This window comes from Dermochelys coriacea, chromosome 18 (genome assembly GCF_009764565.3).
Source record: "Dermochelys coriacea isolate rDerCor1 chromosome 18, rDerCor1.pri.v4, whole genome shotgun sequence".
NCBI lineage: Eukaryota > Metazoa > Chordata > Testudines > Dermochelyidae > Dermochelys > Dermochelys coriacea.
Window position 1 is genome coordinate 22,377,741 of NC_050085.1, and position 18,006 is coordinate 22,395,746.

Here is an 18,006-nt window from a genome sequence, read left to right on the forward strand (position 1 = left end):
CAGCAATGGGCTTAAATTGCAGCAAGGCAGGTTTAGCTTGGACATTAGGAAAAACTTCCTGTCAGAGCGGTTAAGCCCTGGAACAAATTGCCTAGGGAGCTGTGGAATCCCCATCGTTATTGGGGAGCAGGTTAGACAAAGGCCTGTCAGGGATGGTCTAGATCAGGGGTTCTCAAACTTCACTGCAGCAGAACCCACTTTGAACAAGATTACTACACCTCCCCAGGAGGGGGGACCAAAGGCTGAGCTCGCCCAAGCCCCAGCGTGCTGGGTGGGGGGCAAAGCCCGAGCCCCACTGCCCCAGGCAGCAGGGCCCCTCACCTGAGCCCCCCCAGCCAGGGCTGCAGCTGCTGGGATCGGGCTTTGACCCTGGGCCCCAACCAGCGTCAGGCCAAGCCCGGGCTTGCAAAGCGGAGTCTCAGCCCGCTGGGGGGTGCTGACCCCCCGTCTGCGAACGGCTGGCCCGGCGAAGGCCCCGGCCGGCGGAGAGCAGGGCACCGGCCCGCGGCGCACGGAAGGGACGTTCTCAGCGAGGACCAGTAAGGCTCAGACAGACCCGCCTGCCCAGGGGCCTCGCGCCTAGCAACCGCCCACCTCAGCCGCCATTTTGTTCCCCCCCCGCCCCTTCCGCGAGCGGAGCGGAGCGGAGCGGAGCTGAGCGCCCCGCCCCCGCCGGCGCGGCCCAAGCGAGCCTGAGGAGCCCGGAGCCCGCGGCGAGCCTGGCTCCGCAGGGGCGAGCTGCGAACCGCCCGCCTGGGCCCGGCCTGTGAAAGCCCAGACCCAGGGCAGCGCAGCCGAGCCGCGGGCAGAAGCGTCTCTGCACCCCCCAATCAGCGCCCCACAGCCAGAATAAGCGGCGCCCATTGGACGCTGCCCGCCCGGCCTTGCCAATCAGGGCCTTTGTTTAGGGTTACGTGAGGAGAAGGGGGCGTTTGCCTGTCGCAGCCAATAGACAGAGCAGAAGGCCGAGGGATCAGCGGTCACCTGGCTCGCCCCTCTCGACTCATTGATTGGCTACAGAGTCTGTCAGTTTAGCGCTACTTGTTTCCCGTTCGTTGGCAGGGTTTTGTGTCCACCAGCAATGCCCGCTTCCTTTTCCCGTGATTGGCTGATAGAGTTGTCAGTGAAACAATTCCACTGTCTGATTGGTTATGGGAACTGTCAGCTAATGACCTCCTTTCCCTTTCAGATCCTCCCTATGACTGATGAAGAAAAGGAGTACTTGTGGCACCTTAGAGACTAACAAATTTATTAGAGCATAAGCTTTCGTGAGCTACAGCTCACTTCATCGGATGCATTACCGTGAAGTGAGCTGTAGCTCACGAAAGCTTATGCTCTAATAAATTTGTTAGTCTCTAAGGTGCCACAAGTACTCCTTTTCTTTTTGAGAATACAGACTAACACGGCTGCTACTCTGAAACCTATGACTGATGAGTGGCTGTAGAATGTGTCCGTGCAGCGTTTCTCCTCACTGATTGGTTAGGCGGGCTGTCAGTAGGAACCCTCTCTCGACACGCCCGCCCCATGTTGCCAGCGATTGGCTGCAGGAAGTGTCAGTTTGGCGGGTCCCCCAATGGGCGGCGCGGGGTGTGTGCGGTGCGCGCGGTGTGGCCGGCCCGGCGGCGGCGGCGGCGGCAGCGGGAGGCGGCGGCGGCGGCGCGCGCGCCTGGATCCCGGTCGCGAGGAGGCGGAGGAGGATGTGGCGCGCGGAGGGGAAATGGCTGCCGAAAACAAGCCGGAAGGTGAGAGCGCGGCGGGGCCCGGCCCGTCCCCTCAGCCCCGCCGGGGAGCGGGGCGCATCCGCGGGGCAGGCGCCCAAGCCCGCGGGCCGGGCCGCGCAGCCCCGCGCCAGAAAGTTTAGCTGTTCCGGGCGGAGGGGGGCGCGGCCCAGTCCGGCCGCGACGGGCGCCCCCGCGGGGCGGGGCGGGGCGGGGCGGGGAACCGGCATCCCCCGTGAGGGGAGCGAGTCACGGGGACACCCCCCGCTTGGGCTGCTGGTGAGGGAAGGGCACCACATCCCCCATCTCCGCCATTGGGCCGGGAGCACCCATCCCCCACTTCCCACCACGGGACCCGTCCGTCCCTCGGACCTCCCCTGCGCCACGGGGGGGCGGCCAGGGCGCCCCCTCCCCCACTTCTCCCCCCTCCCGCACCTTGGGGGGGCCGGCCACGGGCACCACCGTGCCCCCGTTCTCCTCTTCTCCTCTTCCCCCACCGCGGGCACCCTGTCCCCTACTTCTTCCCTCCTCCTCCCGTACCATGGGGGGTCAGCCATGGGCTCCCCATACCCCACCTCTCTTCTCCCCCACTCCTCCCCGTTGGGGGGGCCCGGCCATAGCACCCTGTCCCCCCCTTCTCCACTCCTTCCCTTCCCCCACTGCACCCTGAAGGGGGTGCCGGCCACAGGCACCCTGTCCCCTACTTCTCCCCTCCCCCCTCCCGTACCATGGGGGAGCCAGCCATGGGCCATACCCCACTTCTCCCCTTCCCCACTCCTCCCCGTGGCGGGGCTGCCACGGGCACCCTGTCCCCCACTCTCTTTCTCTCCCCCACTTCCATTTTCCTGCACCATGGGAGGGACCAGCCACAGGCACCCCCTCCCCCACAATTCCCCTCCCTCACGGTGGTGGGGGCTGTCCATGGGCTCTCCGTCCCCCCACTACCCTCCCGCACCATGGGGGGGAGGGTGGTCTGTAGGGGACCACCATGAGGGGAGGACAGGCTGCAGGCAACCCTTTCCTTTGCCATTGGGGGGGAAGGGCAAGGGCAGACGGTGGGCCCTCAATCCCCCACCCCCTCACTATGCAGATGAGGATGGGCCACGGATACCTAGCTGCATCCTCACCCTCCTTTTCCCTATCATGGGGGAAACCTTTGTCTAATAAACTGTAATAATGTACATTCCCAAGTATTTCCTCTCAGAGAAGAGGGTAGGGAAAGCATGTGTCCACCAACACTGGTCAGTGCATGTGTATCACTTCACTACGAGGGAGGGGATGGCCATACAGAATGAACTTCTTCACTTCACCATGTGAAAAGGCTCCACCAGGCATGGGATGCAGGCTTCACCACCATGGGGGAAGAGCTGGGCATCCTAAGCCCCACAGTGGGGTAAGTGCAGGGCAACATTTTCTCCCACCCCCTTGTGAGAAGATGAAAGGCAATATATATGAGGCCCATGTAAGGAAGGGGAGGATAGGGCAGACAGCTCCTGTTTCGGGTGGAAAGAGAATGTGCACATGTACATACCCCCTGTACGTGGGAAGGGCTGGACATACATGTGCCTTCCATTTGGGGCAAATAGAGGGCATGCTTTTGTGTGCACACACCTGTGACAAAGGGCAGGTTATGCATATGCACACCCTCCTGTTTGGGGGAGCAACTTATTTACGTTTTAACTATTTATTAAAATTAACCAATTAACGTCTACCTATTCATGCATATTACTGGCTTATATTAATGCGTTTTGTTGTTGCAATTTTCCTCTTCATGTCTTCCTTGCTCCTTGTCATCTTGTGTGTTGCATCTTGTGTTGTTTTACCTTTTATTATGCTCCTTGGGGTGGGAACTGTTTTTTTTACTCTTTTCAGTACTGGTCACAGTGGGGCCCTAATTAAGCTGGTACTCGAATATAAATACTGAATAATCTGAGCATGTCTGTGGTTGGTAGTATCTGCTGATGGTAATGCTACAGTATGGCATTTGGAACCTTCCTTCCAATCCCACCAATTGACATTGTATGTGCACACCCATTGCACTCCTCTATAGGCAAGGTGTAGCATTTCGGCCCTCAAGGGGATGGCCAAGTATAACGTGGTCAGTTCTCCACAATATGGAGGGCAGACCAATTACAATTTGCCCACGTAAAGAAATGGTCATGGCATGTGCACCCATTTTGACAAAAAAGCTGATCACTATATGGGGATGGGTCAGGACATGTGTACTCCTGTCATGAGTTACAAGTTCTTCAGAGCAGGGACAACTGTCTTTTTGTGCTTTGCTTCTCATAATGTGGCCCTGATCCTAGTTGGGACATCTGGGAGCGATCATAATATGCATAGCAATAATTGTGCCCACCTCGTGGCATGGGCGCAGGGTGTGTGCTGCTCATGGGATGTAGAAGGCAGATGCTGTCCCTATGTGGCATAGCCCGTGTGGAGGAGTCAGCAGATCATACACTCTTTTCTAACTGGATGATGAAGACTACCCAGTGGAATGGAAAGAGCAATTGTAGGAGAACCCTCCCATGTGAAAAGTGGTGCATCTCCCCTTATGCAAGTGCATGCACATTCTCCCCACACACATTGTACTTCACCTCTAGGGGAAAGGGCCACCACCACTTGCAGCCCCTCTTGTCCTCACAAGTACTGCAACTAAAACTGAGTATATGAGTGCCGAGAGGGTGAATATGTTTTCTGTACTGAATATACACTCTCTATATGTTGTTACTTATGTATATATATGCACATGAGTTTCTAAACTTTTAATATGTTCTTAGTACAGCTCACTCCATAGCAGGAGATTGGCATGTGCACTCTCCTTTCCAGCACAAGCAACTAAACAAAAATGCACATTCTCCTCCAATAACTTGCATAATGAGTTGCATGCAAAGCCCTTTACTGAGTAAAGCCCTGGGATGAAAGGAGAGCATGCTGACCACACACCCTGAGGAGTAGGCACATGCTTTTCCCCAGCACTGTTTAAACGATGGTAAAGTCAATACATAAAAATCAAATAAATATGTCACTCTTTTGGTTAATTAGGAAAGATAAATAACATGTTTTTTGGGGATGCCAAATAGATAATTAAATTTTTTAGGTATTGGAACAGTTTAACTATTTTGTGAAAGGTGCTAATGAAAAGGTGTGCTGTCAAAATTCCAGCCCTTTGGAGGGATTGTCTGTCCTGTCAGGTTTAGAGCTTCTGTTCTTTTATTATTGGAGCAAGCCAATAGGGGTGATGAAAAGAGGTGGGCAAAGAGTGTGAATCCATAGATTAGGAGGGGAAATATATTGGGCATAGGGAGAGACATGACAGTTATACCCCCTGAAATAGTTTTCAGGTGATGATGGAAATGAGAAATCATATTTTGAGAGAAAATAAAAAAGGGTTCAATAATACAGTATTTCTGATTTTTTCCATTTTTTAGGTTGTAGATTTATGCAAAGACAACTTAATTTTGCTATTGAATACTCCAGAAGAGATTGAAAGTTATGTGGATAACATAAAATGGTAGTTAACATCATATTTAAAGTTGCTTTTTGAAATTACTTTAGAAAAAACGCACTGTATATTTTACATATGAAGGAAAGAGTTAAAGCTTACAACTCTTTAGCTCAAAGTTGTTCTATATAATACATTGTTGAAAAACAGAAGATCCAAGATAAGGATTTTTTTTATTGCATATCCACAAGGGGGTAGTGATGTACTGTCTAAGATATTTGTAGTAGAAGTGCTAGATAATCTTTTTTTGAAACACTTTAGATTTACAGATAAAAGTGGTGTATTTGCATTTTAACTTAATAAGATCTTCTTTTAAAAATGTTTATTGGAAAAATTCATGAGTTTAACATGCTGCTTTTACATTTTGGAAAAATAACCATTTATTACTTTTGAACGGTGGAATACACTTCCCACTACTGTGATTTACATATGCATATGTGATTTCCAGGATTTGAGTTCTAAATCAAAAGTGATTTTTTTGGTGTATTTCTCAACATTTTAAATTACTATACAAGTTGGAAGTTGGGGTCAAGCTGTGAACAGGCTTTGTGAAGATGTGTTTCTAGATAAATTCATGGTGAATAGGCCCATCGATGGCTATCAGCCAGGATGGGCAGGGATGTGTACCTAGCTTCTGTTTGCCCATTCCTAGCTTCAGGCAATAGGGGATGGATCATTTGATGTTTACCTGTTCTGTTCATTCCATCTGAAGCACCTGGCATTGGCCACTGTCGGAAAACAGTATACTGGGCTAGATGGATCCTTGGTCTGACTCAGTATGGCCATTCTTATGTTAGGTGTAGAATGTGAACCCCTTACATAAAAAAGCCTTAAAGATACAGCTCAAAGTAAATTCATGTGAGCAGTATTTTCCTGGTTTTTTTTTTCATTGTATAGGTTTGTCAAAACCATAGTTTCACAACATATTTGACACCAACTTGTAATGTAATTGATCCACAGTGTCCAGAGAAGGAAAACAAATTGTGGTGCTAAAGCAGCATGCGGTATAATTTATTATTTATTATTATTGTAGGAACCAAAGGCATCAAGAAGGTTAGGGCTGATTGTGCTAGGAGTTGTACAGATATACAACTGTCCTTCTGTGACGGAACAATGAATGGTAATCCATATAGGGGCCTCCATTTTGGAAGGGAGGGAAGAGAAAAATAGTTAGTTGATTTACCATTCAGGAAATAACAGGTTACATTTTGGAAGAAAGCTGTAATATAAAACAGATTTACTGTATCTGACTTTAACTTAATACCTGATATTAAATAGTAAAATAATTTTATAAACCCTGCTTATTTAAGGCTATGGACAAAGCATATGCTTTGTGTTCAAGCCTGCCTTGAGGAGACAGTGGTGTATACTCTTTACTTCATCACTACTGACTCCTTAGTGCTCCCTTTTCCCTGAGGAAAGTTGTCTTTATCTATTTCAGTAAATCTTAGTTAACTTAATGTGCTTCTTCTGGAATATTTTTTCCTTATATGCTACTATAGCTTGGATTACTATCTTCTTGCTATTTGTGTGTGCAGTACCTGGCACAATGGAGCCTCAATACACTACTGCAACATAAATACTAAATTACATAATACGTAAAATGAATAGGAGTATGTTGTCAGCTTAATCTTTCGTTAATCTTTTTTGATGCTACTGAATTCATTACTTCTGTCTGGTGTGCTGTGATCTAGATTAGACTGGGCTTTATTTTTTTCTCACTTGCATTGGTGTAGGTGATTAAGTCCACTGAAATAATAAAATCTAAACAATATAAAACTGGTGTAAATGAGAGGAGAATCGGACTTTATATCTTGACTTTAATATAAGAATTTTCTGTTTAGTAACCTTCAATTCAGTTGTCCCCTTTCCCTTCAAGATTTTGTGTGGGTGTGTAGTAACATTTTTCCCACATAGCCTGGTTTTAGTATTGAGAGTATGTAATAGGTTTAGTGATTTCATATAGGTTAATAGTCATTAACCTTAAAGCTGCTGGAATGAATTGGGTTTTCATTTTGTCTGTCTAGCGCGTGACTTTTTTTGTTGTGTTTAATACAGATATCTTCTTTAATTTCTTATAGGCTGTTAAAATCTCTTCTGTTGAGATGAATGACCCACAAGGTCACTCATTCTTGTAACTTACTACTGCGTAAGAGCTATTGTAAATATCCTCTTTCATGTCCCACATTTGAACTTTTCGATTTTGATGTTGAAAACGAATGCCTTACTTTCGTCTATATTATGCTGGTTAACTCTTATATCTGAGTATATCTAATTAACTCTTATATCTGAGTATATCTAATTAACTCCTATATCTGAGTATATCTAATTTAAGTTGGACTGAGAAGTCCATTGCAGAAACCCAGATGATTCTCAGCTAGTCAACAATTTCTTTGTGTACTTCTAACAGCAACTGTACATTGTAGTTCAGTGAGTTGACCTACTTCTGTACTAGATTTTTAAGGAGTCAAGGTATGAAATCAAGTATCGGACGGGTAGCCAAGTTAATCTGGAGCTGTAAAAGCGGCAAAGAGTCCTGTGGCACCTTGTAGACTAACAGACATATTGGAGCATAAGCTTTCGTGGGTAAATACCCACTTCTTCGGATGCATGTCATGCAGGTATGAAATGTTCATTTTTTAAATGCCTGAAATTTAAACTCTGCCTTTCAAAAGTTTAAATGTCAGCCATTTAAAAACACAGTTGTATGAAGACAAGTATTAGAACGGTGGTGCTGGTAGCCTGAGTATAGAACCCAAGTCTTATTCCCTTCTTTAACCTTTAAAATGATTTTTAATTGTATATATTGAATTAATTGTGTCTGAAATGAGTTCTGTTGACAGCCCTGGTGACTGAAATCCATTTCTGTACCACAGCACTAGTACAGCATCAGTATTACAAGCTTCTCCACACCATGCTAACTTGAAAGGGACCCTCCTGTGAAGATCAGAGGGCAATTCATTTTACAGACATCTTCTCATTCAGTTTTCCCTTGAGACTGTTAGTAAGAATGGCACTGATGTGCAATTAGCTCAGGTTAATAGTGAAAGAATATTATCATCTGATAGCCATTTGGAAGTGTACAATTGTCCACATCTCCAAAACCATCACTGTGGATGCGCTTGTTAGTAAAAGAGAGGACACTGATTGCCTTGGCTTGAAAACTGAAGAGCCCTCTCACTCATACATCTATTGTTTCTGGGGCAGGATTGAAGTACACTGGCAGGGTGTGATCAGATTTCACCAGGTGCTTTGGTATTGCAAATAATAAATAACATATTACAACTGCTCCCTGTGCTGTATCTCTCCTATCGTTAAATAGAGGACTTGAGTCTCCAGTATATTAACATGGCATCTTCAACCAGCACTGAATTCACTTTTAAAAAAACAGGAACAGAGAACTGACAATAAAACAGATATATTTCTTTGTATTTGGTTTATTCTTCTGAATAGTTGAGGAAATTGGCATATCCAAAATGCAGTAGAGCAGTGACTATGTGTTTAAAATTATCTGGCCTGTTATTAAACTAGTATTCTTATTCCTTGTCCCAGTTCAGTTATATTATCAAGGTGGTGATTATTGATTTTATAGCTATTAATTCAGGCAGGCAGGCTCAGTAAATATGATTGTGATGGAGATGTTATACTAGACAAGGTAACTCTTAGAATACTGTTGCTTCCCTTACTGCCAGCTAAATGAATGTTTAGGAGAGTGTCTGCAGCAGTCAAAGGGTTTTGGCTTTTGAAATATTTATTATGCAACCTAATATTTGTATCAAAATGGGGAAAAAAATAGGGGCAATCAGAATCAGCAGTGTTTTTAACAGGTGGGTACAGATGATTGTGGTAAAGGAATTTTTTTTTTAGGTGAGTGTCTGTCTTACAGTTTTGAAGTAATTTACTGCCAAATAGTTCTGTACAGTAACTGAATGTTTGTGTAGAAAAATATAGAATTCTAGTTGGATAGTTACAACCAAAGGGAGAACATCACTTGATCTTTCATTGTTCTAAGTAAAAGGGGTACTTGTGGCACCTTAGAGACTAACAAATTTATTAGAGCATAAGCTTTCGTGAGCTACAGCTCACTTCATCGGATGCATTTGGTGGAAAAAACAGAGGGGAGATCTCTGTTTTTTCCAAGAAATGCATCCGATGAAGTGAGCTGTAGCTCACGAAAGCTTATGCTCTAATAAATTTGTTAGTCTCTAAGGTGCCACAAGTACCCCTTTTTCTTTTTGCGAATACAGACTAATACGGCTGCTACTCTGAAACCTTTCATTGTTCTAGTATCACTTATTTTGGAATATGTTTATTTTCAATATGTTGAACATTAGTTTTCTGGCCAAGTTAATTTTGCAGGATATAAGATCATATTGTGATTACATTATTAAAAATATATTTCAAATACCTATTTTTAATCTTTGTTAATCCCTTTGACATGATGAACACATGAGTCTGACTGCCCTGGTGGTGGTGAGATTGGATCATGGATAACAATTACTGTGGTTGCTGGACAGAACTGGTTTTGAATCAGTTGTCATGAAAATATTATAAATATCTGTTCTTCCGAAAGATCCGTTGATTACCACAGTTAATTTAAGTATTGTGGGCTGGAGGCCAGGGTGTTGGTGCATGGTGCTGTGCTGTGGAACTTAGTTTTACTGCTAGTCCACTGTAACTGGTCTCTCAGAGCTTTAGGGCTTGGTGTAAGGCTTGTCTCTTGCCTCTCACACAAGTGGATTGGGAAGATGGCAACGAGTGTGGTAACTAGTCAGTCTTCCAATGTTAATACTGGTCAATAGGTTAGTTAAAATTTCAGAGTATTATTCTGTGTTTAAAGACTGTAGTGAATGCTTTTTGTAAATTGTGAAAACAAAATAAAATTTTGTTCACTGTAATGTTAGATTACAAAATACTTAGTTCATTCCTGTCCTTGAAAGTATGACACAATGTTTTACTTCTTACACAAAACTGGTTTATTGTATAATTGTTCATGAATGCTAGGCTGTTGACTTTGATGGGCTTTTGTGTGTATTTTCACTTAATTCACAAGATTGCCATCTTAACTTAAAGATCTGTGATGCTCTGAAGTAGAGTTCGCTTTTACCTCAGTTTTATCTGAATTTCAGTTTACAGTTTAATTCTTAATTTGAAATTCAGATAAAATTCTAATTTAGAAACTGAACTTTTCTTCTCTTCTCTCTCCTTCCCTTTCAGAGGCTTATTAACCATGTGATTTACGATCCAGGAAGTGAAGTCACTGTTTCCAAAATATGGAAGACAATTAGCATTTCAGTATGGGAACAGTTCCTCTCACCCCATACAATATTAAAATTAGGCCATGTCTACAATAGAGCTTACAGCTGTCCCATGCAGCTGCGCCGCTGTAAGATTGCTCGTGTAGCCACTTTATGCTGATGGGAGAGAGCTCTCCAGTTGACATAATTAAACCACACCCCAACGGGTGGCGGTGGCTATGTCAGCGGAAGAATGCCTCCTGATGACAAAGCACTGTCCACACCAGTGCTTCTGTCAGTGTAACTTATGTCACTCAGGGGTGTGTGGTTTTTCACACCCCAAGCGACATAAGTTATTCTAACAAAAATGCTAGTATAGACATAGCCTTAGTCTCGTAAGTGAGAATTGCATTTAAAAAAAAAAAAAAACCCTGCTAGGTTCTTCTTATAACTGAAGCTTTCCTATTTTCCTTTTGACCTGCTAGGTGTTAGAGAAGCATTAACTTAATGTATGTGCTTTTCAGTCACTTCCTGGCTCTTGTTGAGTGACTTTATATTGTAGTTAGATTTTTGAGGTACTATGAATAGAGTAGGTTTAATCAGATTTTGCTTTAAGGGATAACATCAACTTAAAATTTAGTCTGTTTAAAAAAGGAGTTAAAAGTAGTTTCAAGTTCTTCATCTGCACTTGAGTTCTCCAGCCAATGTTTGTGGTTTTATAGTAATCTTTTTTATGTTGTTCCCCCCACCCCACCCCCCACTATATGAAAGACCACCCAAACAATAGGGGAAACAGATCTGTTGATTGTACCAGAAAAACAGATTACAGTAGAACCTCACAGTTATGAACGCCAGAGTTACGAACTGACTAGTCAACCACACACTTTGGAACCAGAAGTTCATAATCGGGCAGCAGCAGAGACACCCCCACCCCCAAAAAATCAAATACAGTACAGTACTATGTTAAATGTAAATTACTAAAAAAAAAAAAGGAAAGCAGCATTTTTCTTCTGCATAGTAAAGTTTCAAAGCTGTATTAAGTCAATTTTCAGTTGTAAACTTTTGAAAGAACAACCATAATGTTTTGTTCAGAGGTGTTCATAACTCTGAGGCTTTACTGTATTTACAAAGTGTTCTCAAATGCATAAAATACTCTAAAAATTAATGTTTTTCTCAAACCTTCGTTTTATACTATTTCTACATGTAAATTTTAACAATAGTAGTTAAAAAGTTTTATTTTGAAATTTATCCGTTTGAAATCTGAAATTCTTGACCTCTCTTGGGTGGAGACCTTTATCTCTCCCTCATTCCTGGGGATTTTCCAGGCTGCACAGTTCCCTGTCTACACTGTGAATTTCCCAGAGAGTCAGACGCCATAAGCAGGCCTGCTTTGCCTTCTCTTTAGAGGCTATAAACTGTGTCATTTCCCACAGTTAAAAGTTACCACACAGCTCTTTCTAAGCAAGGACATTTAGTTTTAAGGTGAAAGCTTTCAAGAAAACATATGAAAACAATAAAAGAACCTACACGCATGCTAGTAATCTTACCAGAGATCATCCAAACCCAACGGGCTTGGTAGGATTCAGTCCTTCAAACCCACCAACTGGGGTGGATGTAGTGCTTTTTTTGTTTTTGAGGTTGCAAGTTTATAACACCTGTTCAGAAGAACCCTCATGAACTGTGCATTCTTGTGTTTATGCAGTTTGGGCCTTTGACCTTTTCCTCATGAAACAGGTGATCAGCAGACAAAGATCCCCTCCTTAGGCTGAAGCTTCAAAAGGCTGACTTGCATAACCAGAGGGGGAGGATACATTTTGTGCTTACTCCTCCCCTAGAGGTGTCCCAGGAAACCGACTTCACTTTATTCCATAAGTACATTCTTGTGTCACATTGTTTCAGATATTCCTTTGAAGCTCATAACACTTCCCAGTGTTTACATTAGTCATGTGTCCCCCTGTGGAAGTCAAATACAATTCCTTGATACATAAACTTTCCATTTTTTTTTTATACAACGGTCTTCAAAGCTACTTGAACTTAATTCAGTAAGGTTTTTCACAGATATTGCAAGAAATTGCCCTGGATGTCACAAAATACATTTTGAAATATTGTGACTACAGGTGATTTTAGTCACTCTTTTGTTTTCAGTGTTTTTCTGTTTAAATTAAGAGTGTCTTCTGTTCAACATCTTTTATTTTCTTTGTTTTTTTCTCAACTCTGCCTCACTTATCATGTTTTGTTTTTTCTTCTCCTTCTTTTCCCTTCCTTCATCCTCCTTGTTGTGCATCAGCACTAAATTTAAAACATTTAGTGATGCCTATTGAGATGATGCTCTTCATTGCAAATACTCCTACGGTTCTGTTCCTGAAGCACTGCTTGAGAAACCACTCCTCTCCCAACTCAGCATGCATATGCTAAGTGTTGATTGGGGAAAACCTGTGGCACTGGAAGATCAAAAGCAAAACTGTATTTATTATGGGGAATTGATGCCTTTCACTTTCTTGTTCTTGAATGGATAAGTACACCTTTCTCTCCTGATGGATTCTCCATTCAGATTGCTGAATCTGGAGTGTCTCTCTGTTTATTCACAGAGGAAGTATTGACTAGTGATTACAGTATAGAACTTGGAGTTATGAGAACAGATTTTCCTGAGTGACAAAAGGAAAAAACACATTTTGGCTTTTGTAGAAATTAGATTTTGCAAAACCTAAGATTAATAGGAATGTTTCCATGAATTTTTAAAACCAAATGAAACCAATTTAACTGAGATGTTGGCAACATGTTTTGCATATTGTGTTGTCTGGAACCCTAAAAGAGCAGTTGATTAGCCCATTTTCTTTATTCAAGTTTGTAGTAAGTGCCAAATAGTTAAAATCGATTACTATAGACTATTTAATGTCTTAACACACTTAAAAAATAATTGTTTTAGAAAAGGTTACAAATATTTTTGAAAAAAATCTTCCAGTGCTCTCTTACCCTGTGTGCGCTTTAGTTTCCTCATCTGTAAAATAAGTTAATGCTTCCCTTCCTTGCCAGAGTGTAAGGACTGACTGACTGACTTTATTTTCTGTAAATGCTTTGAGATTTTTTGGATAATTACTTGTACTACAGCAGCTTAGTAGAAGTACATACTATTGGAATATTAAAGTATATTTATACAATTCATCCTGTTCCCATTATTTCTAGTTATATATCTTTCCAAAAACAATGTTGTCTCCTCCTCCTCCTTGGTTTTAACACCTTTTAGCTATTTGTAGGCTCTTGACTGTTCTACAATCGTCACTTAAGTAAAATATATATATTTAGTTTTTAATCTTCACAGGTCATTCCTTCCATCTTCCTGATCATTTTTATCATTCTGCTCTGAACTCTCCTTCTAGTGAGTTGTTATTTTATTGGTAAAGAGTGCCCAAAAGACAGAATAATATTCCAGATGTAATTATTCCAACGCTTTGTGAATAGATGATAGTTATTTTGTGTTGCAGTAGTGTCTTGGGGCCTCTATCATGGATCAGAATTCTGTTGTGGTATGCCCTATGCAAACACATCATAAAAAGATGGTCCCGGCCTCAGAGTTTTAAATCCAAGCTGAAGATGAGACAAGCTGTGGACACTACAGACAGATGGAGCACAAGAGTAATTTAAAGTTAGGGAATGGTTTAACTAAAGGTGTGATTTTTAAATAAATTATTTAGTTACACTGGTGCAACTTTGTACATGGATCAGTTTATATCCATAATTTACAGGTGAAAGTTAAATTGATATGAATGTATACACATATGTTTGCTGTACTTGCTTCAACTAAATTTACTTTTAAACTAATTGAAGTTAAACCAGTGCAACTTCTTTGTAAACAGGACTTCTCTATTATATGTTTGTGGCTTAACCTTCCTCTAGGGCAGGATGTTTGAAAGAAGTGGTTGAATGGGATAACAGATCAAGGGCTTGAGAAACGGAAGTAGCATTTTTGTCAGTATATGGCACTGTCCTGATGAGGACAGTAGCCAGATAGCACAAGGATTTGTGTACTTTCTACCTAAGAAGTAACTTGCAAATTAGATCCCTTTAGCCAGTCAGGGTGTGAGAATTTGCCAAATTCATTTGTGGGTTAGCAGCTGTCTAGCGTGTCTGTTCTCTGAGAAAATTCCATTTCAGTATAATTCCATTTAACTCAGTGACCCACCAGTATGGATTCCAGACTATGAAAGATTTAAAATAGCAGGAAAAAAAATTAAATAAAAGGCTTATTTTGGAACTGATTTGAAATTATCAGAATAGTTTAATGTCATTATTAATTTGTATAGTGGGTGAGCTTACTTGGGAAAAACAAAACACAAACCTAAGACATGCCAAACACATCTATGTAATCATTTTCCTTTGATGCACATTTATTTACAAATGGTAAGTATTTGCCAAATTCTTTGCCTAATTTTTTGTCTATTAAGACTGTGTTCTTTTAAGGCAGAGACCTTATATTGATACATGTCTTTAAAGCATCAAGTACATTTCTGGCACAATATAAAAAAATAACCTCTGTTAAAACAACCATTGTCAAAATACTTATCTTACCTGAGTTGTCTGAAAATTCTACAGTAGTCAATGATTTTTGATGTCAGACAGGTGATTATAACTTTTGAAAATTATTCTTTAATATTTGATGAATAATGTTTCCACTACTGCTTCACCAAAGAGACAGTGGGTGCCATGCACTAGCTGGAGTAAATGTTGAGCAACTGAAACCTTTTGGGGCCCAGTCTGAGCCCTGATTTGAGCTCCAAGGGTATGCAAAAATATTTGGTGTAATCTGTCAAGTTTAATAAAAGCTGTTTTATTTCAGGGGGCAATATCTCTGGACATGTTTACTCAAATGACCTAAATTTTGGATCAGTAATTTACCTCACACGCTTATGAGGCACACCAGATTTCAAGGCAATCTGAGTAACCATGTGGAGTTGAGGGAACTAGGAGACTATTCCTTTAAACAGAAAAATACGGTTAGCCTTTACTATATCAGAACTGGCGTGCCACTGTAAAAAATTACATCTGCTGGACAGTACCTGGCAACCGCTATCTGAGGGATAAGTGTACTAACCAGGGAGAAAAGTACTGGGCTGCCAGGCCTCCCCAAAAATCACCCCCTAGCAATTTAAACATAAATTGGTTGTTTGTTGCATACTGCATTTAATTGTAAAATGTGTCAAATTTCTGTTAAGTAAAATTTGAATAACAAAAAAATACTTGAATATATTGTTCAACAAATTTTAATAATATTGGTCCAATGTTAGATTCACCAGATAGTATTTGAACAGGTATAAATCTGGTAGAACACCACCAAGTTTTTGTTAAATTATTTCAAGAATATCTGTGGCATTGATCCAAGTGTGTGTGTGTGTGTGTGTGTAAAAAGTTATTTGACAAATCGTTACTTGTTATGTAACTTGTTGTACTTTCTTACCTTTCTTTGCTTTCACATAAATAGGTCATGGCATGTCTTGTCCTAAACTGTCTTGTCTGTTTCCTTTCTTCCTTCTCTGGCCTTTCACTCCCATCTTTTCTCTCTTTACCCTAGCCCACATTGTACTATGCCTTCTCCAATACATTTTCCCTCTCCATTCTCCCCCCCATCACAAAATTTCTGTATTGTATTACTTTTCTATCATATTCTATTAGTGTCTTTAGCTCTGACTGGCCACTATAGGGTTTTGCAAGATACCTAGTCACCTAGAAGACTAAACATACTAGCCATACTGATGAGAAAAATTGGGATTGGGGCAGACACTGTTTGTGTACAATACCCAAATGAGAAGCCATCCCCCTTCAAAAGAAGGTCAGGGACTCCATCTGGCTTGTATGTATCTGATAATTTTGAACCACTCAATGCACCACCTTCTACTCCAGAACCTCCAGGCTTGTATGAAAATGAGTGTTTGGGGGGCTCTTCTATTTTAGCCCTTCTCCAGAATCATGGCTACTGAGGTGGGGGTGTATGTATACTCTTACTTCTATGGTTTTTTTGGCTGCGGTATTTACCCATACTTTTACCCACCCTCTCAAAGCCTACTCCAGTGAACGGTGCTGTTGACTTTTCTCTGCTGCTGCTCATAACCATCCCAAGCAAGCAGCCTAATTAAACTGATCTGATTATTGTGAGTTTCACTGCTTTACCAGGTTCTTAACAGAAATTCTGTAAATTGGCCAAGTTTGGTTAGTTTTTGCTCTATCACAGCACAGGAAAGCGGAGCAGCAGCAGAGGTACTGGAACAGTTTGTCTGCACACTTAAGAAGGCATTGTTAGATCACACTTCATCGGATGCAGTGAGCTGTAGCTCACGAAAGCTTATGCTCAAATAAATTGGTTAGTCTCTAAGGTGCCACAAGTACTCCTTTTCTTTTTGCGAATACAGACTAACACGGCTGCTACTCTGAAACCTATTGTTAGATCAGTTACACTCGTTCGTGTTTGGAACATTATCTTTGCAACCATAAGGACTACAGATTTAATTGTTTAAAAGTAAAAGCTTAGTTTCTGGAGCTCCTGATGGTACCCACCCTGGAAAGCTTCCTACTTGTCCTGGGTGATTTAGCAAGTGAACTTTTTAAGCCTATATGTTGGTGTCCAGGGTTGTGAGTTACATTTATTAGCAGTACATATCCTGCAAAAGTTAAAAATAAGTAAAATTGCTAAAAAAAGGCAAGTTTAAATATCTGAACTTACTATGTCTTTTTATCTGATTATCTTTTTACCTTGTGAAATATCTTGATAGGTGGTTAGGTTATATGCAATAGATCTGAAAATAGTTTGTTCAGAAAAGGTAACCTTGGTGTTAGAGGCCAGTTTGCTTTTTATAAGGTGCTATTTCTTTGATGGATGTGGTTTAAATATAGAAACTGTTGCATCAACATGACCTCCAACATATGTATGCAGTCAAATAAACCCTTTTTTCAATATATTTTATATATAGTGTATTTCTTTTCTGTTCCCCAGCCCTGCAGTGTGTTAAGGGCAGACAGTTATTACAGCAGTTTTTCAGCTCTGCACATGTTTTTTATTTTTCTATGCAATACTTTGTGATTATTTTAAGAACCATGTCATCTGTTTCTAATTTAAACCATAACCTTATGGTTCAAGGAGCTAAACAAAAACTGATAAGTGGTGTTTTAATTGTATTATTTGATACCAAGTTTCCGATCAAATTGGTTACCATGGAAGTTTAGCAATTTGAAACAATAATTATACTGAATTTTCCGAAATAACCATATATAGAGTTAGTTATTAACATAATCAGTGCAGTAGAATTGTGTCCAATAAATTTGTTTTGATTTATCTCATGTCTTCACAATTGGAAGAATGTAGATAGATTTATTTGGGCTTAAAGAGGGCTTCATATCTATAGGGAACTCACAAATTTTGAGATTTGAGTCTAAACTAATCCAAACGATTAAAATTAGGATAAATTATATAAATTTATTGCGATTAAATGAAGTCATGCTGTAAAGTTTTTCAGTCTTTTTATAATCAGTTTTTGGAAAATCAATGTCAAATGCTCAA

The 18,006-nt window shown here is 41.5% G+C and overlaps 1 protein-coding gene and 1 long non-coding RNA gene across 16 annotated transcripts in view; both read left to right on the top strand.

The window, feature by feature from the left end:
* The first annotated feature begins 1,558 nt into the window (after window positions 1–1,558).
* Window positions 1,559–18,006, top strand: part of CAMTA1 (calmodulin binding transcription activator 1) — a 927,426-nt gene continuing 910,978 nt past the window's right edge. For all 15 annotated transcript variants that reach the window (XM_038376458.1, XM_038376466.1, XM_038376465.1 and 12 more), the window contains exon 1: window positions 1,559–1,742. In XM_038376458.1, coding sequence (XP_038232386.1) covers window positions 1,574–1,742 — 169 coding nt within the window. In that variant the 5' untranslated portion in view covers window positions 1,559–1,573. The remainder of the gene's footprint in view (window positions 1,743–18,006) is intronic.
* Window positions 6,010–11,438, top strand: LOC122457045. The gene is made up of 2 exons (XR_006276321.1): window positions 6,010–9,234; window positions 9,511–11,438. It is a non-coding gene; the product is annotated as an uncharacterized LOC122457045 (long non-coding RNA).